We start from the raw sequence: 16,656 nt of genomic DNA on the forward strand, positions 1-16,656 counted from the left end.
AGTAAAACAGAACAAAATAGGATAGAAAATAAAAGAATAGAATAGAATGGTATACAAAAAAAAAATAGAATTAAATAGAAAGATTATAACCATCCTCTGAAATTCAAATAGAATAGAATAGAATAGAATATAACCATTTTACAAAATTCAAATAGAATTAATTTGAATAGAATAGAAAATAATACAATAGTATAGAAAAAAAAACAGAATAAAATGAATATAACCATCTTCCTATTCTAATCTATTCTTTTCTATTCTATTCAAATACGAATTGATTCTTTTTGATTTTTGGGAAATGGTTATATTCTTTCTATTCTATTTTTTAAAATTTTTATTCTTTTTCGGTTTATTCTATTCTATTCTTTTCTATTCAAATTTATTCTATTCAAAATTTTCGGAAGGTGGTTATGTTCTATTCTATTGGGGTTTTTTTTCTATACTATGCTGTTATTTTCTATTCTATTCTTTTCCATTTAAATTCAAATTGATACCATTTGAATTTTGGGAAATAGTTATAGTCTTTCTATTCTATTCTATCTTTTTAAATTATTTTATTTTCTGTTCTATTACAGTCTATTCTATTTTTTATATTCTATTATTTTCTATTCTATTCTTTTCTTATGTATTCAAATTTATTCTATTTGAAATTCGAATTTCAGAAGATGGTTATATTCTTTCTACGTTTTTCTATTCTATTATAGTCTAGTCTATTCTGTTCTTTTATATTTGATTCTATTTTGTTCTGTTTAACTATATATTCTATTCTTTTATTCTCTGTTCTATTCTTTTCTGTTCTATTCCTTTAATTGCTATTCTATTTTATTCTCTTTGAAAAATGGAAAATTATTAGAATTCGAAAACTATTCAAATTCGAAAAAACAATCCAAATTCGAATTTCATCCGAATTTTTTGGGTTATTTTGGATTAATTTAAATTCATTCCTATTGTAATTTGGAAGTTTGAATACTTTCAAATTTCCAAAAAAAACAAAAATTTGTCAGAATTTCAATTCGGAACGAAATGAACCGCACTTGTCTAGTTCTGATGCTCACCTGTGATTGATAGATATGTCCCAGTCCCGTTATATTGTTTGAGGTCCGTGTCCCGCACTTGGCAGATGTAAAGTCCGGAGTCATTATATGTAACAGAGGAGATGGTGAGAGAGTTCTGTGTGACAGTCACCCGGGAAGTGTTGTTCAGAGGATCCCGGGATCCATTCATAAACCAGTAATGTTGATGAATAGAGATCTTCCCTGTATTTCTGACATCACAGGACATATTGGCCGTCTCCCCTACAGACAGGATAAGATGAGGAGGATCCTGGATCACCGACACTGCACCAACACCTGGGAGAAAACAAAGCAAATTCACCATCCTGGATCATTTATTGGAAGCTTCTTTTAGAATTTAGATGTCGTCATTTAGGGTGATACCATTTATTTTGTTCTGCCCTGCCTATGAATTTATTTTTTTCTATTGTTGTACTAAACTTTATAAGGTTAACATTGTCTTGGTGTATGCTGACATCTAGTGGTCATATAGAGCCATTACAACCTTTATACTAATGTGATCTGGGATCTTCCTCTCTTCTCCCCTCCTGTTTAGTGTTAGTTAGTTCAGTCCTAGATAGACTCTCCCTATTCTTCCATGTTTCATCAGTTAGTTTTAGCTGTTCACAGAGACAGGGCATAGGGAAGTCATTGTGGGACATTTATCAATCCTGTGAGCAGGAAATCATAAAACAGGAGCATCAAGACCCATTATGAGTCTAATGTATTGCAAGGTTACATCCCGAGTCATAAATTCCTCATTTGGCCGATTTAAAAGGCAACGCTTGTGACTGCATTAACCACTTGCCGACCGCTGCGCGCCGATATACGTTGGCACAATGGCAGTGATGGGTAAATGGGCGTACCTGTACGTCCCCTGTAATTGACCGGGCTAGCGTGCGCGTGCGCACCCGCCGCGTACAGCGTGACCATGCCCGCGGGACCCCGGAATCTCCCGGCGATCGTGTCACTATGTAAACAAGGCCTTTCCCCGTTTTGCCTTGTGACATGACAGGGATCTACTGCTTCCTGTGATTGGGAGCAGTGATTGCTGTCATGTGACTGGTAGCCCCTCCCCCCCACAGTTAGAATCACTCCCTAGTAAACACGTAACCCCTTGATCGCCCCCCCTAGTGTTTAACCCCTTCTCTGCCAGTGTCATTTACACAGCAATCAATGCATTTTTATAGCATTGATCGCTGTATAAATGACAATGGTCCCAAAATAGTGTCAAAAGTGTCCGATGTGTCCGCCGCAATGTCGCTGTCCTGATAAAAATCGCAGATCGCCATTACTAAAAAAAAAAAAAAAAATAATAATAAAAATGTCATAAATCTATCCCCTATTTTGTAGACGCTATAACTTTTGCGCAAACCAATCAACATATGCTTATTGCAATTTTTTTTTTTTTTGACCAAAAATGTAGAAGAATACATATCGGCCTAAACTGAGGAAAAAAATTGTTTTTTTTATATATTTTTGGGGGGATATTTATTTTAGCAAACATTGTCGCTCTTTTTTTTGTTTATAGCGCAAAAAAAACTAAAAAACGGCAGAGGTGATCAAATACCACCAAAAGAAATCTCTATTTGTGGGGAAAAAAAGGACGTAAATTTTGTTTGGGAGACACGTCGCACAACCGCGCAATTGTCAGTTAAAGTGACGCAGTGCTGAATCGCAAAAAGTGCTCTGGTCAGGAAGAGGGGTAAAATCTTCCGGGGCTGAAGAGGTTAAATCTGACTATGACCACTTCTTAATTATACATCTGTTTAGAGTGGAAATCTGTCTGTCTTACTTTTAGTAATAAATTTGCCTTTGAAGTTTGCAAACTTTTACACTTTACTGCCCAAGAACACAGTCTCAGAGGTCTGTAAACCTGCCACAGAAACTTTGCTGTAGGAGATGCAGCCTGATTTGTGACCAATCATGTTGCTAATGTAGCGCTGACATTTTTGCTATGTAATGTTAATTATTAGACAATGCTATTAATTGGTATTTTTAAAACGGGTGAGGGTTGGGATTTTAAGGGCAACTGAGTATAATAGAGAAAACCAATAAATATAAATAAAGGCGTATTTTAATTATGTATAAACAATAAAAAGTCAGTGCATATAACTAATACAACTGACTAGTTAAGAACAACAACAGCATGTGATAAGGCATGAACATACAAACAAATACAGTCTCCTGCGTTTAAGAAATGGGTCCGACGCGTTTCAGGAACTTGTCCTTTCTTCAGGGGCTTATCACACATGGAGACAAGTGTACATCTATAAGAAAAACGGATCTGTTAAGAGTGGGACACCTAGGGACAGGGGCATATGAGGAGCATCGTTGAGGACGGGAAAGCAAATCAACCAAGAAAAAGGGGGGAATCATGTGGGGCGGGCAAACGGCTGGGTTGCCTTCCCCTCCTCAAGGGATGATGCAGTTACCAAAATAGGCACAACCACAGCACGTCACATAGGGAGGTCCCACTCTGTTGGAACAAAGAGAACAATGTTTATGGCCAATGCCCCAAAACAGTGTTATCTGATTGTAATTAATAATATTGGTCATGATACAGCAAAACATAATGTTATACAGAAAACAAGCAAACAATCCAGGCAATTTAACCATAAGAATTACCTATCCTTTTCACATACACCAGAACTAAACCCCTCTAGAAATGGTCTAAAAATCAGTATACTATTGAGGCCAGGTGCGTTAGTAGCATCTAACTCCATAATCCAGCGAGATTCTCTTTGGAGAAGGAACTTGTTCCAATCACCACCTCTCGCATTAGGATGAATCCTATCAAGGATTACGAAGGAAATATGGGGGATTTTCCACTGTGTAGATCCCTCACGTGTCTCCCCAAGGGGAGGGGAAGGCAACCCAGCTGTTTGCTCGCCCCACATGATTCCCCCCCCCCCCTTTTTTTTTTATTCCCCCTTTGTTTGTCTATTTTCTTTGTCATTCTCAGTATGTTCTTGCACTGATTTGCAAAAAATATTTCTTCTGGCTGAGCCTGCTCATGTTGGTTCCTTGTGCAGGAGAAGGACCTCCTGCTGACGTGAATCTACTGTGCGGTGCAAGGGTCACTCAAGGAAGTTGTATATTGTTAACAAATTGTGGATACTTATCACACTGTCACATTACGTTGGTGTGGCAGTGTAGTTATTGTAATTATCTTTTCTACCAGTTTCAGTAAAATCATATTCTGGTTAATTGCAATTGGCGTGAAGTGCTGTCCATTACCCTACAGGTAGAGCAACGGATACCCAGATACTGGTACATTGTATTGTAGATTGTACATTGTGGGGTTGTCTTTTATTGTCAGGCTTCACACCAACACTGCACCACAGCTTTGTCAAGCGGGTTGAGCCAAGTTATTGGGGGTGTAAGAAGCAGAGTACAGGCCCAATCAAAAAATCAGCAGCTCCTTCGGGGGTAAGTGCTACACTAATTTGCTAGATATAACTTCCCATTGTCACGTTCCTACACTCTAAAAGACTGGAAAATATTATCTGTACTGCACTTGCCTGAAGTAAGATTGTCTTGTGGTCTTATTGATGAGTAAATCTGCCTGTGGATGGTACCAAGTCAGCAGGTGACCACACTGTCCGAACAGATCAGATCTAAACAGGTACAGCACGTCAATTTAAAACAGAACAGTAAGTGGCGGTTCACACTACAGAGACTTAGGATCCGACCTGAATGTCTTCAAGTCGCCCCAAATTGCTGGACATAAGAAATGCCATAGAAGTGAACGAGAGCAGTCTTAATGTACACTAGTGAAGTCGCTCCGACTTCAGAAAAAGGTTCCTGTACAATTCAAGGCGACATTTACCCATAGATTTCAATGGAAGTCGCCTCCAAGTTGGATCTCCATCTATATTGAAGCGACTTTACAGGAAAAAGAAAATAATTTACCCCGGTACTCCCCAACGTTTACCTAGGAACCCCCTCCCCCTCCCACAGAGCTGCCAACTTTAAGTCGCTTTGTAAGTTGCTCAAAGTCGCGCTAAAGTTGCCTCCAAAGTCGCGCTGTCAGTCGCTTTGCCCCCGTGTGAACCGACACATTATCCTAATTGTTTTAGCACTCAATGCCATTCATGTGTGTAAATGTGATAACATGTATCTCTTTGTTGTTTTATGTAAAGTAAATGGTATCACCGTAAATCTCAACGTTTACTTTTGGCTATAACAGTACAAAACTGTTTTAGAATTTAGAAAATATTAGACAATTCTCATTTATATTTTAGTTCTTTTTAACGGAGCTACATTTACAAATAATATATTTAAAAAAAAAAAACACATTAAATTACCCAGTACTTACAGATGATTATTCTCTATGGAAGGACACAGCAGGTGACAATCATTTACAACAGGAAGCCCCCCAGTGACCAGGTAGTAGACATTAAAGAGGAGCTCCAGCTCCCCCCCACGAAAAAATTAAAAAGCAGCAGCTATAAATCCTGTACACATACTGTAGCTGCTGACTTTTAATATTAGGACACTTACCTGTCCTGGAATCCAACGATGTCGGCACCTCAGCCAATGTTTTTTCGTTGGCTCTTGCGTGCTGCCACCGCCATTGCCTGTATGGGAAGCCGCCAGTGAAGCCTTGCGGCTTCACAGCTGGTTCCCTATTGCGCAAAGCTCACTGGGCTTTGTAAATGGGAAGAAGGAGAGGTGCGTCCCTCGGATTCAGTGTAATAAATTCAGTATAATAAACTCTGGCTCTGACTCCAGAACTGTTCCAACACCCTTTGACTTAAGCTCTAGAGTTGCTCCAACATCCTCTACTCCAGCTCCAAAACTGCTCCAAACCCCCCCAACACCCCCAAACCCAGAACTGTTCCAAAACCCTCAATTACTGCTCCAACACTTCTGACTCCAGAACTGCTCCAGCAACACAAACTCCATCTCTAGAACTGCTCCAACACCCCCCAACTCCAGAATTTCTCCAAACTCCAGAACTGCTCCAGTAACACCACCTCCAGCTCTAGAGATGCTCCAACACCCTCAACCCCAGAACTGTTCCAAAACCCTCAATTACTGCTCCAACATTCCTAACTCCAGAACTGCTCCAGCAACACCAACTTCATCTCTAGAACTGCTCCCCCCCCCCCCCCCCCCACACACACACACACACACACACACACACACACACACACTCCAGAACTGCTCCAAAACCCCCAACTCCTGCTCCAGAACTGCTTTGACACCCCCCAACTCCAGGACTTCAAGAACTCCAGCTCCATTTCTAGAATTACTCCAACACCCCCAACTCTGGAACTGCTCTAACAACCCCAGCTCCAAATTTGTTTTAACACATCCAGCGATTTCTGTTCCTACTCGGTAATATATCAGAGCTTCTCTGCTCAACTACACCAGGCACAAAAATACACATTTAGTACATTACTTTTTGAATAAGTTGTTAGACATCACTCTAGGAATCACCATATAAAAGTAAAGGTTTGTCTGGCGCACCTTTTTTTATAAAGTTTCAGTTTACTTTAATCAAATAAAATAGTTTTATTTGTGTATGTAGGGTTGTGCGTCCTAACGGTTTTAGAACTGCCCCAACACCCCCAACTCCAGAACTGCTCCAAAGCACTCCAATACTGCTCCAGAACTACTCCAAACTCCAGAACTGCTCCAAAACCCTCAATTACTGCTCCAGAATGGCTCCAACACTCCTAACTCCAGAACGGCTTCAGCAAAACCAACTCAATCTCCAGAACTGCCCCAACACCCCCAACTCCAGAACTGCTCCAAAAAACCCTAACTCCTGCTCCAGAACTGCTTTGACACCCCCCCCCCCCCCCCCCCAACTCCAGAACTTATCCAAGATCTCCAGCTCCATCTCTAGAACTGCTCCAACACCCCCAACTCTGATACAGCTCCAACAACCCCAACTCCGGAACTGCTCCATCAACCCCAACTCCAGGTACAAAAATATACATTTAGTACATTACTTTTTTCTGGATTCTTTTTGAATAAGTTGTTAGGCATCACTCCAGGGACCACCATATAAAAGTAAAGGTTTGTCTGGTGCACCTTTTTTTTATAAAGTTTCAGTTTACTTTAATCAAATAAAATCGTTTTATTTGTGTATGTAGGGTTGTGTGTCCTAACAGTTCTAGAATTGCCCCAACATCCGCCAACTTCAGAACTGCTCCAAGCACTCCAATACTGCTCCAGAACTGCTCCAACACTCCAAACTCCAGAACTGCTTCTTCTGGCACCTTCTTTTTAAATAAAGCTTGAGTTCCCTATAAGTTTACTTTATTCAAATAAAATAGTTTTATTTGTATTTGTAGGGTTGTGTGTCCTAGAAGCAGCCTTATGCCGCGTACACACCGTCGGACTTTTCGGCTACAAAAGTCCGACAGCCTGTCCGACAGACTTTCGACGAACTTTCGACGGACTTGTGGCGGACTTTCTAACGGACGGACTTGCCTACATAAGATCACACAAAAGTCTGACGGATTCGTACGTGATGACGTACACCGAACTAAAATAAGGAAGTTGATAGCCAGTAGCCAATAGCTGCCCTAGCGTGGGTTTTTGTCCGTCGGACTAGCATACAGACGAGCGGATTTCCGGGTCCGGCGGAGTTACGATGTAAAGATTTGAAGCATGTTCCAAATCTAAAGTCCGTCAGATTTGCGGCTGGAAAAGTCCGCTGAAAGTCTGGGGAAGCCCACACACGATCGGATTGTCCGCCAGATTTGGTCCGTCGGCGTCCGTCGGACTTTTGTAGACGAAAAGTCCCACCGTGTGTACACGGCATTACTGTGTTTTGTTTTACATTGTCTGCAGAGTTATGCACCAAAGAATGTTCTGTATTAGATGACATTCCAGTCACTCTGTTGAGGAGGCTCCAGAGTCCTGTGTGTACAAAGAGTCCCACCTGATTTTGCAGCTGGCAAACCCCTGGTAACTTGTCATCAGTGGGTTGGACCTAGGATTGACAAATCAGGTAGACAATGTTCTGGAAGGGTCCTTTTTCCCCTTTTCCCTCCTGGGGAGATGAAGTCCTTAGTTACTGTGGAGAAAAGGTGGTTGTTGTGAAAAGGCTGTGTATCTGGTTCTGAGGCCCCAGTCTCAGAGCTCAAGCTTAGGGTTATTGATCCCCTCAACCAGTTGGCCTAAGATATTTTCTCTATAGTCCTCCTCATACTCACACTGAAATGTATTGTTTTTTGGCTGCTGAAGTTCTATGGGATGCTTCTAGATGACCACACAGTGACTTAGAGTGTTATAGAGTTGTAGGAGCCCCATGTGAGTTTTGGGCATTGTTATTTGTTATTGTAATTTTTATAAATGTATGTTGTCAAATGTCCCCCAGTGTCAGTTTTGCTGTAATACGCTCATGTGAGGGTATTCACACATACAGGCATTGGTGGAAGACCATTGGATGTGGAAACCTTCCCGTGGACACGGCGGATCTGTTTGTCTGTTTTTGCCTCACCAGGGAACTGGCCACTCCATGGCGACCGCATTTCAACTCCTGAGTAAGCAGGTCTGCGTACTTTGGGAACCATAGCATAACCATACAAAATTATGGCCCACCGAGCCATAGTATAGTATGGCTCACATCACTGGTAGCAGTGGGAGTGTGCACACGGTTGTGTTCAAAGCCATGTGCTTGCCGCATGGTTTTGCACACCACCGTCTGCACACGTCACTACTGTATTTCTATTTGAATGTATACATGTCTGTGATTGGTTCTGTATTTAACCATGTTGGAAGGGTTTCTGTATTGTCATAGCCTGTTAAATCCTTATATGGTCATATCCTGTGAGGTCACTTCCCATGTAAGAATTGATTGGCTGCTGGAACCATCACTTCCTGTTTGTGAAAGCTTTTGTGTGAATAAAAGGGCTTGCTGGCGAATGTGAGGGAGCGATGCTGAGATGAGGACGTAAGAATGTGGTAATGTCTGTTTACTGGGATCAAAACCAGGGGAGACATTGGATCAAAAGGCTGCATTATACTATCATGGTGGAAGTGCGCTTATTAGCGCAATAGTGTAGTGGAATATCCACAACAGTTAAGATGGCGAGCCAGGTAGGAGTGAACAGAACCTCCTTCGCAATCGGATCATTAGGCTGTGTGATGTGTTTAGGTAGGTTCTGCTTCACGAAAAGAACACATTTTTCATCTTTTTGAAATAATGCTGGAAGTTTGATCGTATGTCTGGTGTGTGTGTGTGTGTGTGTGTGTGTGTGTGTATATATGTGGGTGATTTGTATTTGCAAGCTCGAATGTTTGTGTAAGGAGACTGTTTGCTGTGTGTATGTGTAAGTAACTGTATGTTGTCTAATAAGTATATGAGAAATAGAAATGTATGAATTGGGATTATTTGCAACATGGAATATTTGTGTGTGGCTGAGCAGTTTTGTAAGTAGCTGAATCTGTTTGTAAAATGCCATGAGGTTCAGTGGAGGAGGGGCAGGCATGGTTGTTACAATAGGAACTGTTTTGTGTTGAAGGGGCTACGCCCTGTGGGAAGGGAGCTCTAATGTTCTGAGCAGACATGCAAGCATCACTGTTTGTATTTCTCAATGGCTTGTTAATGGAAGCTGATGCCACAGTGAGTATATGAACTTTGGGGACAAGAATATGATGTTTCAGCCGTGTTATGTGCCGTTGTTGTTTCATTGGAGAACATGTATTCCTAAGTGTGCATTCTCGATTGTGCGGCGAGATTACATGCTTTTCAGTGGAACTGTTCCTAAAATGTTTGTATTATGGTTTAAGTGTTCAGCAATTGCATTTCATGTGCTTGTGTTTGAGTGTGGCCCTTTTGCCATTGGCCATCTTGCTGTGGTCCAGATTTCATCTACCATTTTGTTTTAAGTTGTGCTTTTTCGTAACTTTAACACTTTTAAATGTGCTGTTTGGTTGGCCAAGGTCCCTAGTGGTATGTAGAGGGAAATGTTTGTTAGTGTTTTTATTTAGTATCTCAAATGTGTAGTTTTGTGGGGAGAAATTTTGGTTTTGGCGGGAAAATGCGCCATTTTGTCGTGGCCTGGCTTTCGTCTGCCATTTCCTTTTGTTGTTGTCTGCCATGTGGCTACGGTCGGCCATTTTCAATTCCTTTGTGTGTGAAACCATGTGACATGAGCCACCATCTTGTTTCTAGGCATCATTTCTGTTTTCTTTTAAGCGAATGTAAGCTATTGTAGGTGAGCTGTGTTTTGTACTTCTTATCAACTTTTCAGTATAAGAGTGGCCATTTTTGTATTGGATTTCGGTTTTGGCGGGAAAATGCGCCATTTTGTTGTGGCCTGGCTTTTGTTGTAGTCACCATGAGGCCATGATCGGCGGCCATCGTGAGAGGAGCAGTTTTAAAGATTTTTGTGCTGTTTGACCTGTGGGTCATCCTAGAAGGGAAGCTGCTCCAATTCCTTTGTATGTGTGTAGCCATGCGGTCTACTTTGCAATGAATTGAATAGCTTTAACTGAATTTTTGTACTTTTAGCAGTGTGTTATTTTAGTTTATTTGTTTTGTGTTTTATCGCTTTAGCTGAGGTTTGTATTGTTTAGCCTGCAGTATATGAAGCTAGGCTTACCCTCCCCCTCCATTTTCCTGTACATTGATATGTAAATAAACCAGTTTGAGGGGTTTTTAGAGCTGGGCATGCAACAGGAAGTTATTCTCATTATTTTATGTATCCACAGGAAGTTGGTGGGAGGAGCTTGGGGTCCTATGACACAAGCAAATGAGATTTGTGCTTGGAAGGACAATGGGAAAATACTGGCGTTTGAAGGTGTTTTAAATTTAATTCCAGTTGTCTTTTTAGTTTTATACTGTAATACAGTTTTGGGTAGAGAGCAAACAGGAGGCATCCAAGTTATTGTTGTAAGATCTAGGTACAGATAAGAAGCCATAATATTGTTTTGAATAAGCGGAGGATTTCATGGTGCTTTTGTAGTTGTCGGACAAACACGTTTAGAAGGCTGTATATCGTGAGACCGGTCGGGCCGTGTAAAATAATCGGAATTCCAGTGTGTGATTGTATTGGCATAAACGTGAGGAGTAGTACGCTAGCAGCCCCACTCAGGCCGTGTATAATAAATCGGAATGCGGGGGGCAATTATGGTGATAAAGGCGCAAACCATAACCGCTCCGAAAATAAAGCGCAGGGTTCTCTGGACGCAGAGTTCACCAAATAAAGCTATTCGAATCGTCATGGGCAATGGGTCGTCCATGCACCCCAGTCAGACAGCTGCATAATACATGAAATCTGGGTATGGGGCTAAGGCCATGAGACCCCTTAAAGATTGGCAGATATGGTCAGAGGGTACAGTAAGGTGTGCTCCTTTGGAAGATACTTTTTTTTTGTAAATTCTTTATTTATCAGGGTATATCACGCGGTAATACAGAACACTCAAAGTATGTTACAAAGACAATATCTGATATACATCCCAGTAGCTCCATTATGTATATTCCTAAGGTTTTGTTACAAAAATTTTTTTCCCATCTGAATAGAGGCTGGATGTATGCCTAGCAGAGAGGAGGCCTCCGTATCCCGCATGACCCTTGTAATTTTTTCCGGCACGAGCCGTGTTTTAAGGATTTAGTTAAGGGGCCGGCGTCAATACACACCAACCCCTTAAGTCTACGACCAATGTAAAAACATCGGGTAGCACAAGAAATAGAAAAGGGAAATGTTGAAAAATAGAAAGTGGGAGGTTAGGATGGAAGATACTTTTGATGTCTGGAGGTTCGAGACCCCAGAATACAAATACCTTGGAAGTAGTTCAGCTGTGGCTTCAGAAATCTGTAATGATGAGCGAGTTGATGGATGTGTAGTACACGTTTGTGTGATTAAAAATACACAGGCTTGTTTTTGAACTTTGTGTGGCTGGTCCATGCAAAGATTTCGAGATGCTCTTGTGTTTTTCAAATTGTATTCTTTTTCTCTCACTAAAAGAGTGAAGGCCGCATTCCATCTGGTCGTTTTTTTCATTCTTGTTTTGGGAACTATGAAATATCTCCCCCACATTTGTATCTAAATGTTTGTCTCATGTTTTAGTCTTCTCATTGTTTGCATGTAGTAACATGTTTGAACCTACCACAACAGCCCTCTTGCGTGTCGCGGCTGTTGTATTTTAGTACGCGAAAGTAAGAGTTACAGAGGGTTTCGTTATTATCGGTTTTGAGTAATGTCAAGTGACAATTTACCACTGTACACAAATGTTGTATTGTTTACCATTCTTTGCAGATTAAATATGAAGGATAGAGTAATAACTTTTGTTTATAAGTATCTTTTCAGGTCCAAGGAGTTTCTGAAAGTGTATGTACATAGAAAGCACGTGTATGAGAAGGTAAAAGTATCATAGGCTATTTCACTGTTTTTTCTGCACCATTCTAAACCCTGCATGTCTTCCTCCAGTTTGTAATGAGGAGGGAAGAAAAGGGGGGGATGAGAGTGGTGAGAATGACAATTTTTTCAAACCAACAATACTAACCTTTGTAATTCTAACCAAGTTTGTGCCAAGACTGTCTTTCTTTGATGGAATTTGAATCAGCAAGCAGCAGTCTGGTGAAGGACGTTCCCATCCCAGATGCTAAGAACCTTTTTGTCACTGGTTCCAGGTATTACACCCCAGATGGTAAGCCATGCACAGGTTATGCAGTGACCACAGTCCCAATGTCTGGGTTATTGTCATATGAGGTTTGTTTGGAGGTCAACCAAAACCAGAGTTGTACTTTCCTCATTAGCTGTCACCTACATTCTCAGCTGATGGGGTAGGTGCAATCACTGTAACATGAACTTCAAAAGGTCCACCACAGGGTTCACGACTCCCTCCTGGACCCTGACACAATAACCAGTTTACATTCTTTCCAACCAGGTGACTGGGTCATTGTAAAGAAGCTTGAGGGATGAGACCACGCCAGCCACAAAGAATTCAGAAGTATCTTCGTTTATTTATATTTTTTGTTTAGTCAATTTTAGCAAGGGTAACAATGAAAAGCATCCCAACTAGCTAAGAAAGCGAACAGGACACATGGTCGGGTCTACTAGTGCCCCAGCGATGACGGCGGTACATGATATATAGGATGTTCATATTGGTGTGAGGAGTTTTGAGCTTATGATACGATTGAACAATTCTCATCCATTGTGGATGGGATGTTCATTTAAACTGTTGAAGCCAGAGCTATAGCTAGTGAAGGTTGGAATCCTCTTAAGGGTTTGGGAATCTTTGGGGATTTAATTTTTTTATTTTGCAGCAGATCATAGTTGAAGGAAGTAGGAGTATATTTACTCATGTTGTTTTTGTTTCTATTCCTTCTATATGCCGTGATGAGGTGTTGCCTGATTGGACGTGTGACCAGAGCCTGAGCAGATGACCACATCTTCCTCAATGAGACGCCCCGAAGCCCAACTCACGTACAAGACACAGAGGATCCCAGACCAACCGGCTATTACTACAGCTCACCATGTCATCTCTCCTGAAGAACACAGTCTACATGTCAAGCCGTGTTTTTCTTTTTTCTTGTTCAATATTTTTATTAAAATTTTTGCAATGCAGCAGTAACAATGACATACCAGACATAAAAATACTCCTCGTTGACCAAAATACATCTTCGCCAGCACAGCGAAGATGTACTTCTGTCTGATGCTTCCAGAACCCAACTGGTAATCGTTATAGCACCCATTAATGTTTTTTGCCATTTGTCTGGGAACGTGTGCGACTGGAATATCGAATTGTCCTCGTTGACCAAGACAGCCAAAAGAGGAAAATACATTGTAACAAATTATCTCTTACAGGGGTAACATAACATTGAGGCACTGGTAAATCTACAGAAATAACACTATTTCTAAATAGGAACCCATCTTTTTGTAACTGGGAAGCCATAACTAGCGAGAAAGGAAAAAAGAAAAAAACCCTAGAGGTAATAAAATTCAAACTAGGGAGAACAGTAAATCTCACGGTATAATGGTTCCCAAAAGCAGACATTATAATGTCAGTGCGTGTTAAGCAATGTAAAGTGGGCTCCTTCGGATGTCTATGAGTCACCAGGCGAGGGGGGGGGCGAGATGGTCCGTCCCCCCGCGCCTGCCGCTCAGATTGGCGGATCACTTAAGCGTTCTACTGCAGATAATGGTCAGCATGAGAGGGATTTCGACAGAGATGCCCCCCCAAGCAAGTCCCTGAGATCACCCCACCCCAATGGGAACACACTGTGCAGTGAGAGAGCTCCAGGACCACTCCCGGCAGGAACACCCGCCCTATCACCCATCGGCTCCCCCCCGAGGACACTCCCGTCGGGAAGCTCCCCATGCATCGCATCCCCCGGGATGAAGCCAACATAACCTTTTTCTTGATTGGATGACCAAAAGTGATTGGCTGTCCTCTGTGCTGGGTTATTTAACATACATTTGAGGTCGATCCGTGTGGAGCCCACGGAATGGTTTGCACCCTGTAAATCCAGTATCTGATGATAGAGAGTGGGAAAGAAAGAAGTGACAGAATAGAAAGAAAGAAATGAGTAGGGAGGAGAGAGAACGTGTTTTTTTTTTATGAACTCATATGGACTGTAAGGAAGAAGATCAAGATTCATCGAGTGACACATGGGAGCATATGACAAAGAGGAGGGACTGTTGTGGAAATTTTTATAAAATGTATGTTGTCAAATGTCCCCCAGTGTCAGTTTTGCTGTAATACACTCATGTGAGGGTATTCGCACATACAGACGTTGGTGGAAGACCATTGGGTGCAGAAACCTTGGACACGGCGGATCTGTTTGGTCTTTTAAGGATGTCTGTTTATGCCTCACCGGGGAACTGGCCACTCCATGGCGACCGCATTTCAACTCCCAAGTAAGCAAGTCTGCGTACTTTGGGAACCATAGCATAACCATACAAAATTATGGCCCACTGGGCCATAGTATAGTATGGCTCGCATCACTGGTAAAAGTGGGAGTGTGCATACGGTTGTGTTCAAAGCCATGTGCTTGCCGTTTTGGTTTTGCACACCACCGTCTGCACACGTCACTACTGTATTTCTATTTGAATGTATACATGTCTGTGATTGGTTCTGTATTTAACCCTGTTGGAAGGGTTTCTGTATTGTCATATCCTGTGCTAAATCCTTATATGGTCATATCCTGTGAGGTCACTTCCCATGTAAGAAGTGATTGGCTGCTGGAACCATCACTTCCTGTTTGTGAAAGCTTTTGTGTGAATAAAAAGGGCTTGCTGGCGAATGTGAGGGAGCGATGCTGAGATGAGGACGTAAGAATGTGGTAATGTCTGTTTACTGGGGAATGGGGAACCAGGGGAGACATGGAATCAAAAGGCTGCATTATGCTATCATGGTGGCAGGGCGCTCATTAGCGCAATAGTGTAGTGGAATATCCACAACAGGCATTGCACCTCCCTTGTCCTCCTATCCTACCATGTTCAAGTAAATCTTTAAAAACTACTTTCAAGTGTGGGCCTACTCTCTTGCAATTGCAGGCAAGTGTAAGCTAACCTGGGGTCTTGAAATTTTCTAAGAAGGTGACCAGATTGTATCCAAAAGGTCCATAGGTGGAGACACTGGACACTTAAGAATATCAGAATGCTAAATGTAAGAACTCCCAATTGGCCAAGGCTCGAGATTCCCTGTTATCCAGGTGCTGCTTCAGTGTTAAGATGTAATGGTTACAAGATAGAACTTCTTAAAGCGGGACTTCACAATCTTCTGTTACTTGCCATTATTTTTCTCCTCCCCACCCTTCCTCGTTACACAATTAGATATAAAAAAATATATATATTTTATTTTGGGTTATGTACTTTTTCTTGCCTTTTTTCTCCCCCACCCCTTCTCCCCCAAAACCTCCCAGGATACCAATGCCATATATCCCTGGAGACATTGGGACAATCTCCACCACACTTTGCATGCACTTTGGTGCATTATAATGGGGGCTGGCTGAAAGATCCAGGAAGACAGCGCCTGGCCCCTGATGCCAAAGAAGAAACCAGCACAGGATTCAGAGCGCTGAGATGTGGAGGCAGCTTACATCGAACAATGTTGTATTCGCTGGGTGTATGAGTTTGATGCAGAGCATTGCACCCAGGGATGATCTGTATTATATCACCAGCCAGTCCCTCTGCTGAGGAGGCTCCAAAATCCTGTGTCAAGGATGGGTACTGAGAGTCCTGTCTGTTCTGTCATTTGGCCAACCCCTGGGGAACTTGCCACCAGTGAGTTGGATCTAGCTTTGACAAAACAGGTACTTATAATGACTTATGTGATGATGTAGCTGACTGTTTTTATGCATAGAAGCAGACAGCTGCCAAAACCGTCCATGAGCTTTGCCACCCTGATCTTTCACCCCAGCCAGAGTTGCCCTTTAACTTCAGCTGATTATCTTGCTGACTCGTCGCCTGATGTTTCAGCCTGCACATCCTGCTAAATCTTCATGGTTGGCATCTCCAGTGCAAGGTTCTGCAAGCTATATCTTCCGGCACTCATGTTCTTCCTGTCCCTTTGAACCCTGTGTTTCCCCTTCAGGGGTACTTGGGAGGGAGATACGAGAGATAGAGTCAGAGACTGCAAACATGCTGCGGGAGATGGTCAGAGATTGCATGCATATAAAAGGGGGGTGGGC

General features: G+C 42.0%; 1 protein-coding gene across 1 annotated transcript in view; it reads right to left on the minus strand.

Annotated features, from left to right (window-relative positions):
• The window catches only part of LOC141127788 (uncharacterized), a 49,298-nt gene that overhangs the window by 7,473 nt on the left and 25,169 nt on the right, over positions 1-16,656 (minus strand). Inside the window, exon 3 of the mRNA XM_073614566.1 lies at positions 1,053-1,346. Within this exon, the coding sequence (XP_073470667.1) occupies positions 1,053-1,346 (294 nt within the window). The remainder of the gene's footprint in view (positions 1-1,052; positions 1,347-16,656) is intronic.

This window comes from Aquarana catesbeiana, linkage group LG02 (genome assembly GCF_042186555.1).
Source record: "Aquarana catesbeiana isolate 2022-GZ linkage group LG02, ASM4218655v1, whole genome shotgun sequence".
Taxonomy (NCBI): Eukaryota; Metazoa; Chordata; class Amphibia; order Anura; family Ranidae; genus Aquarana; species Aquarana catesbeiana.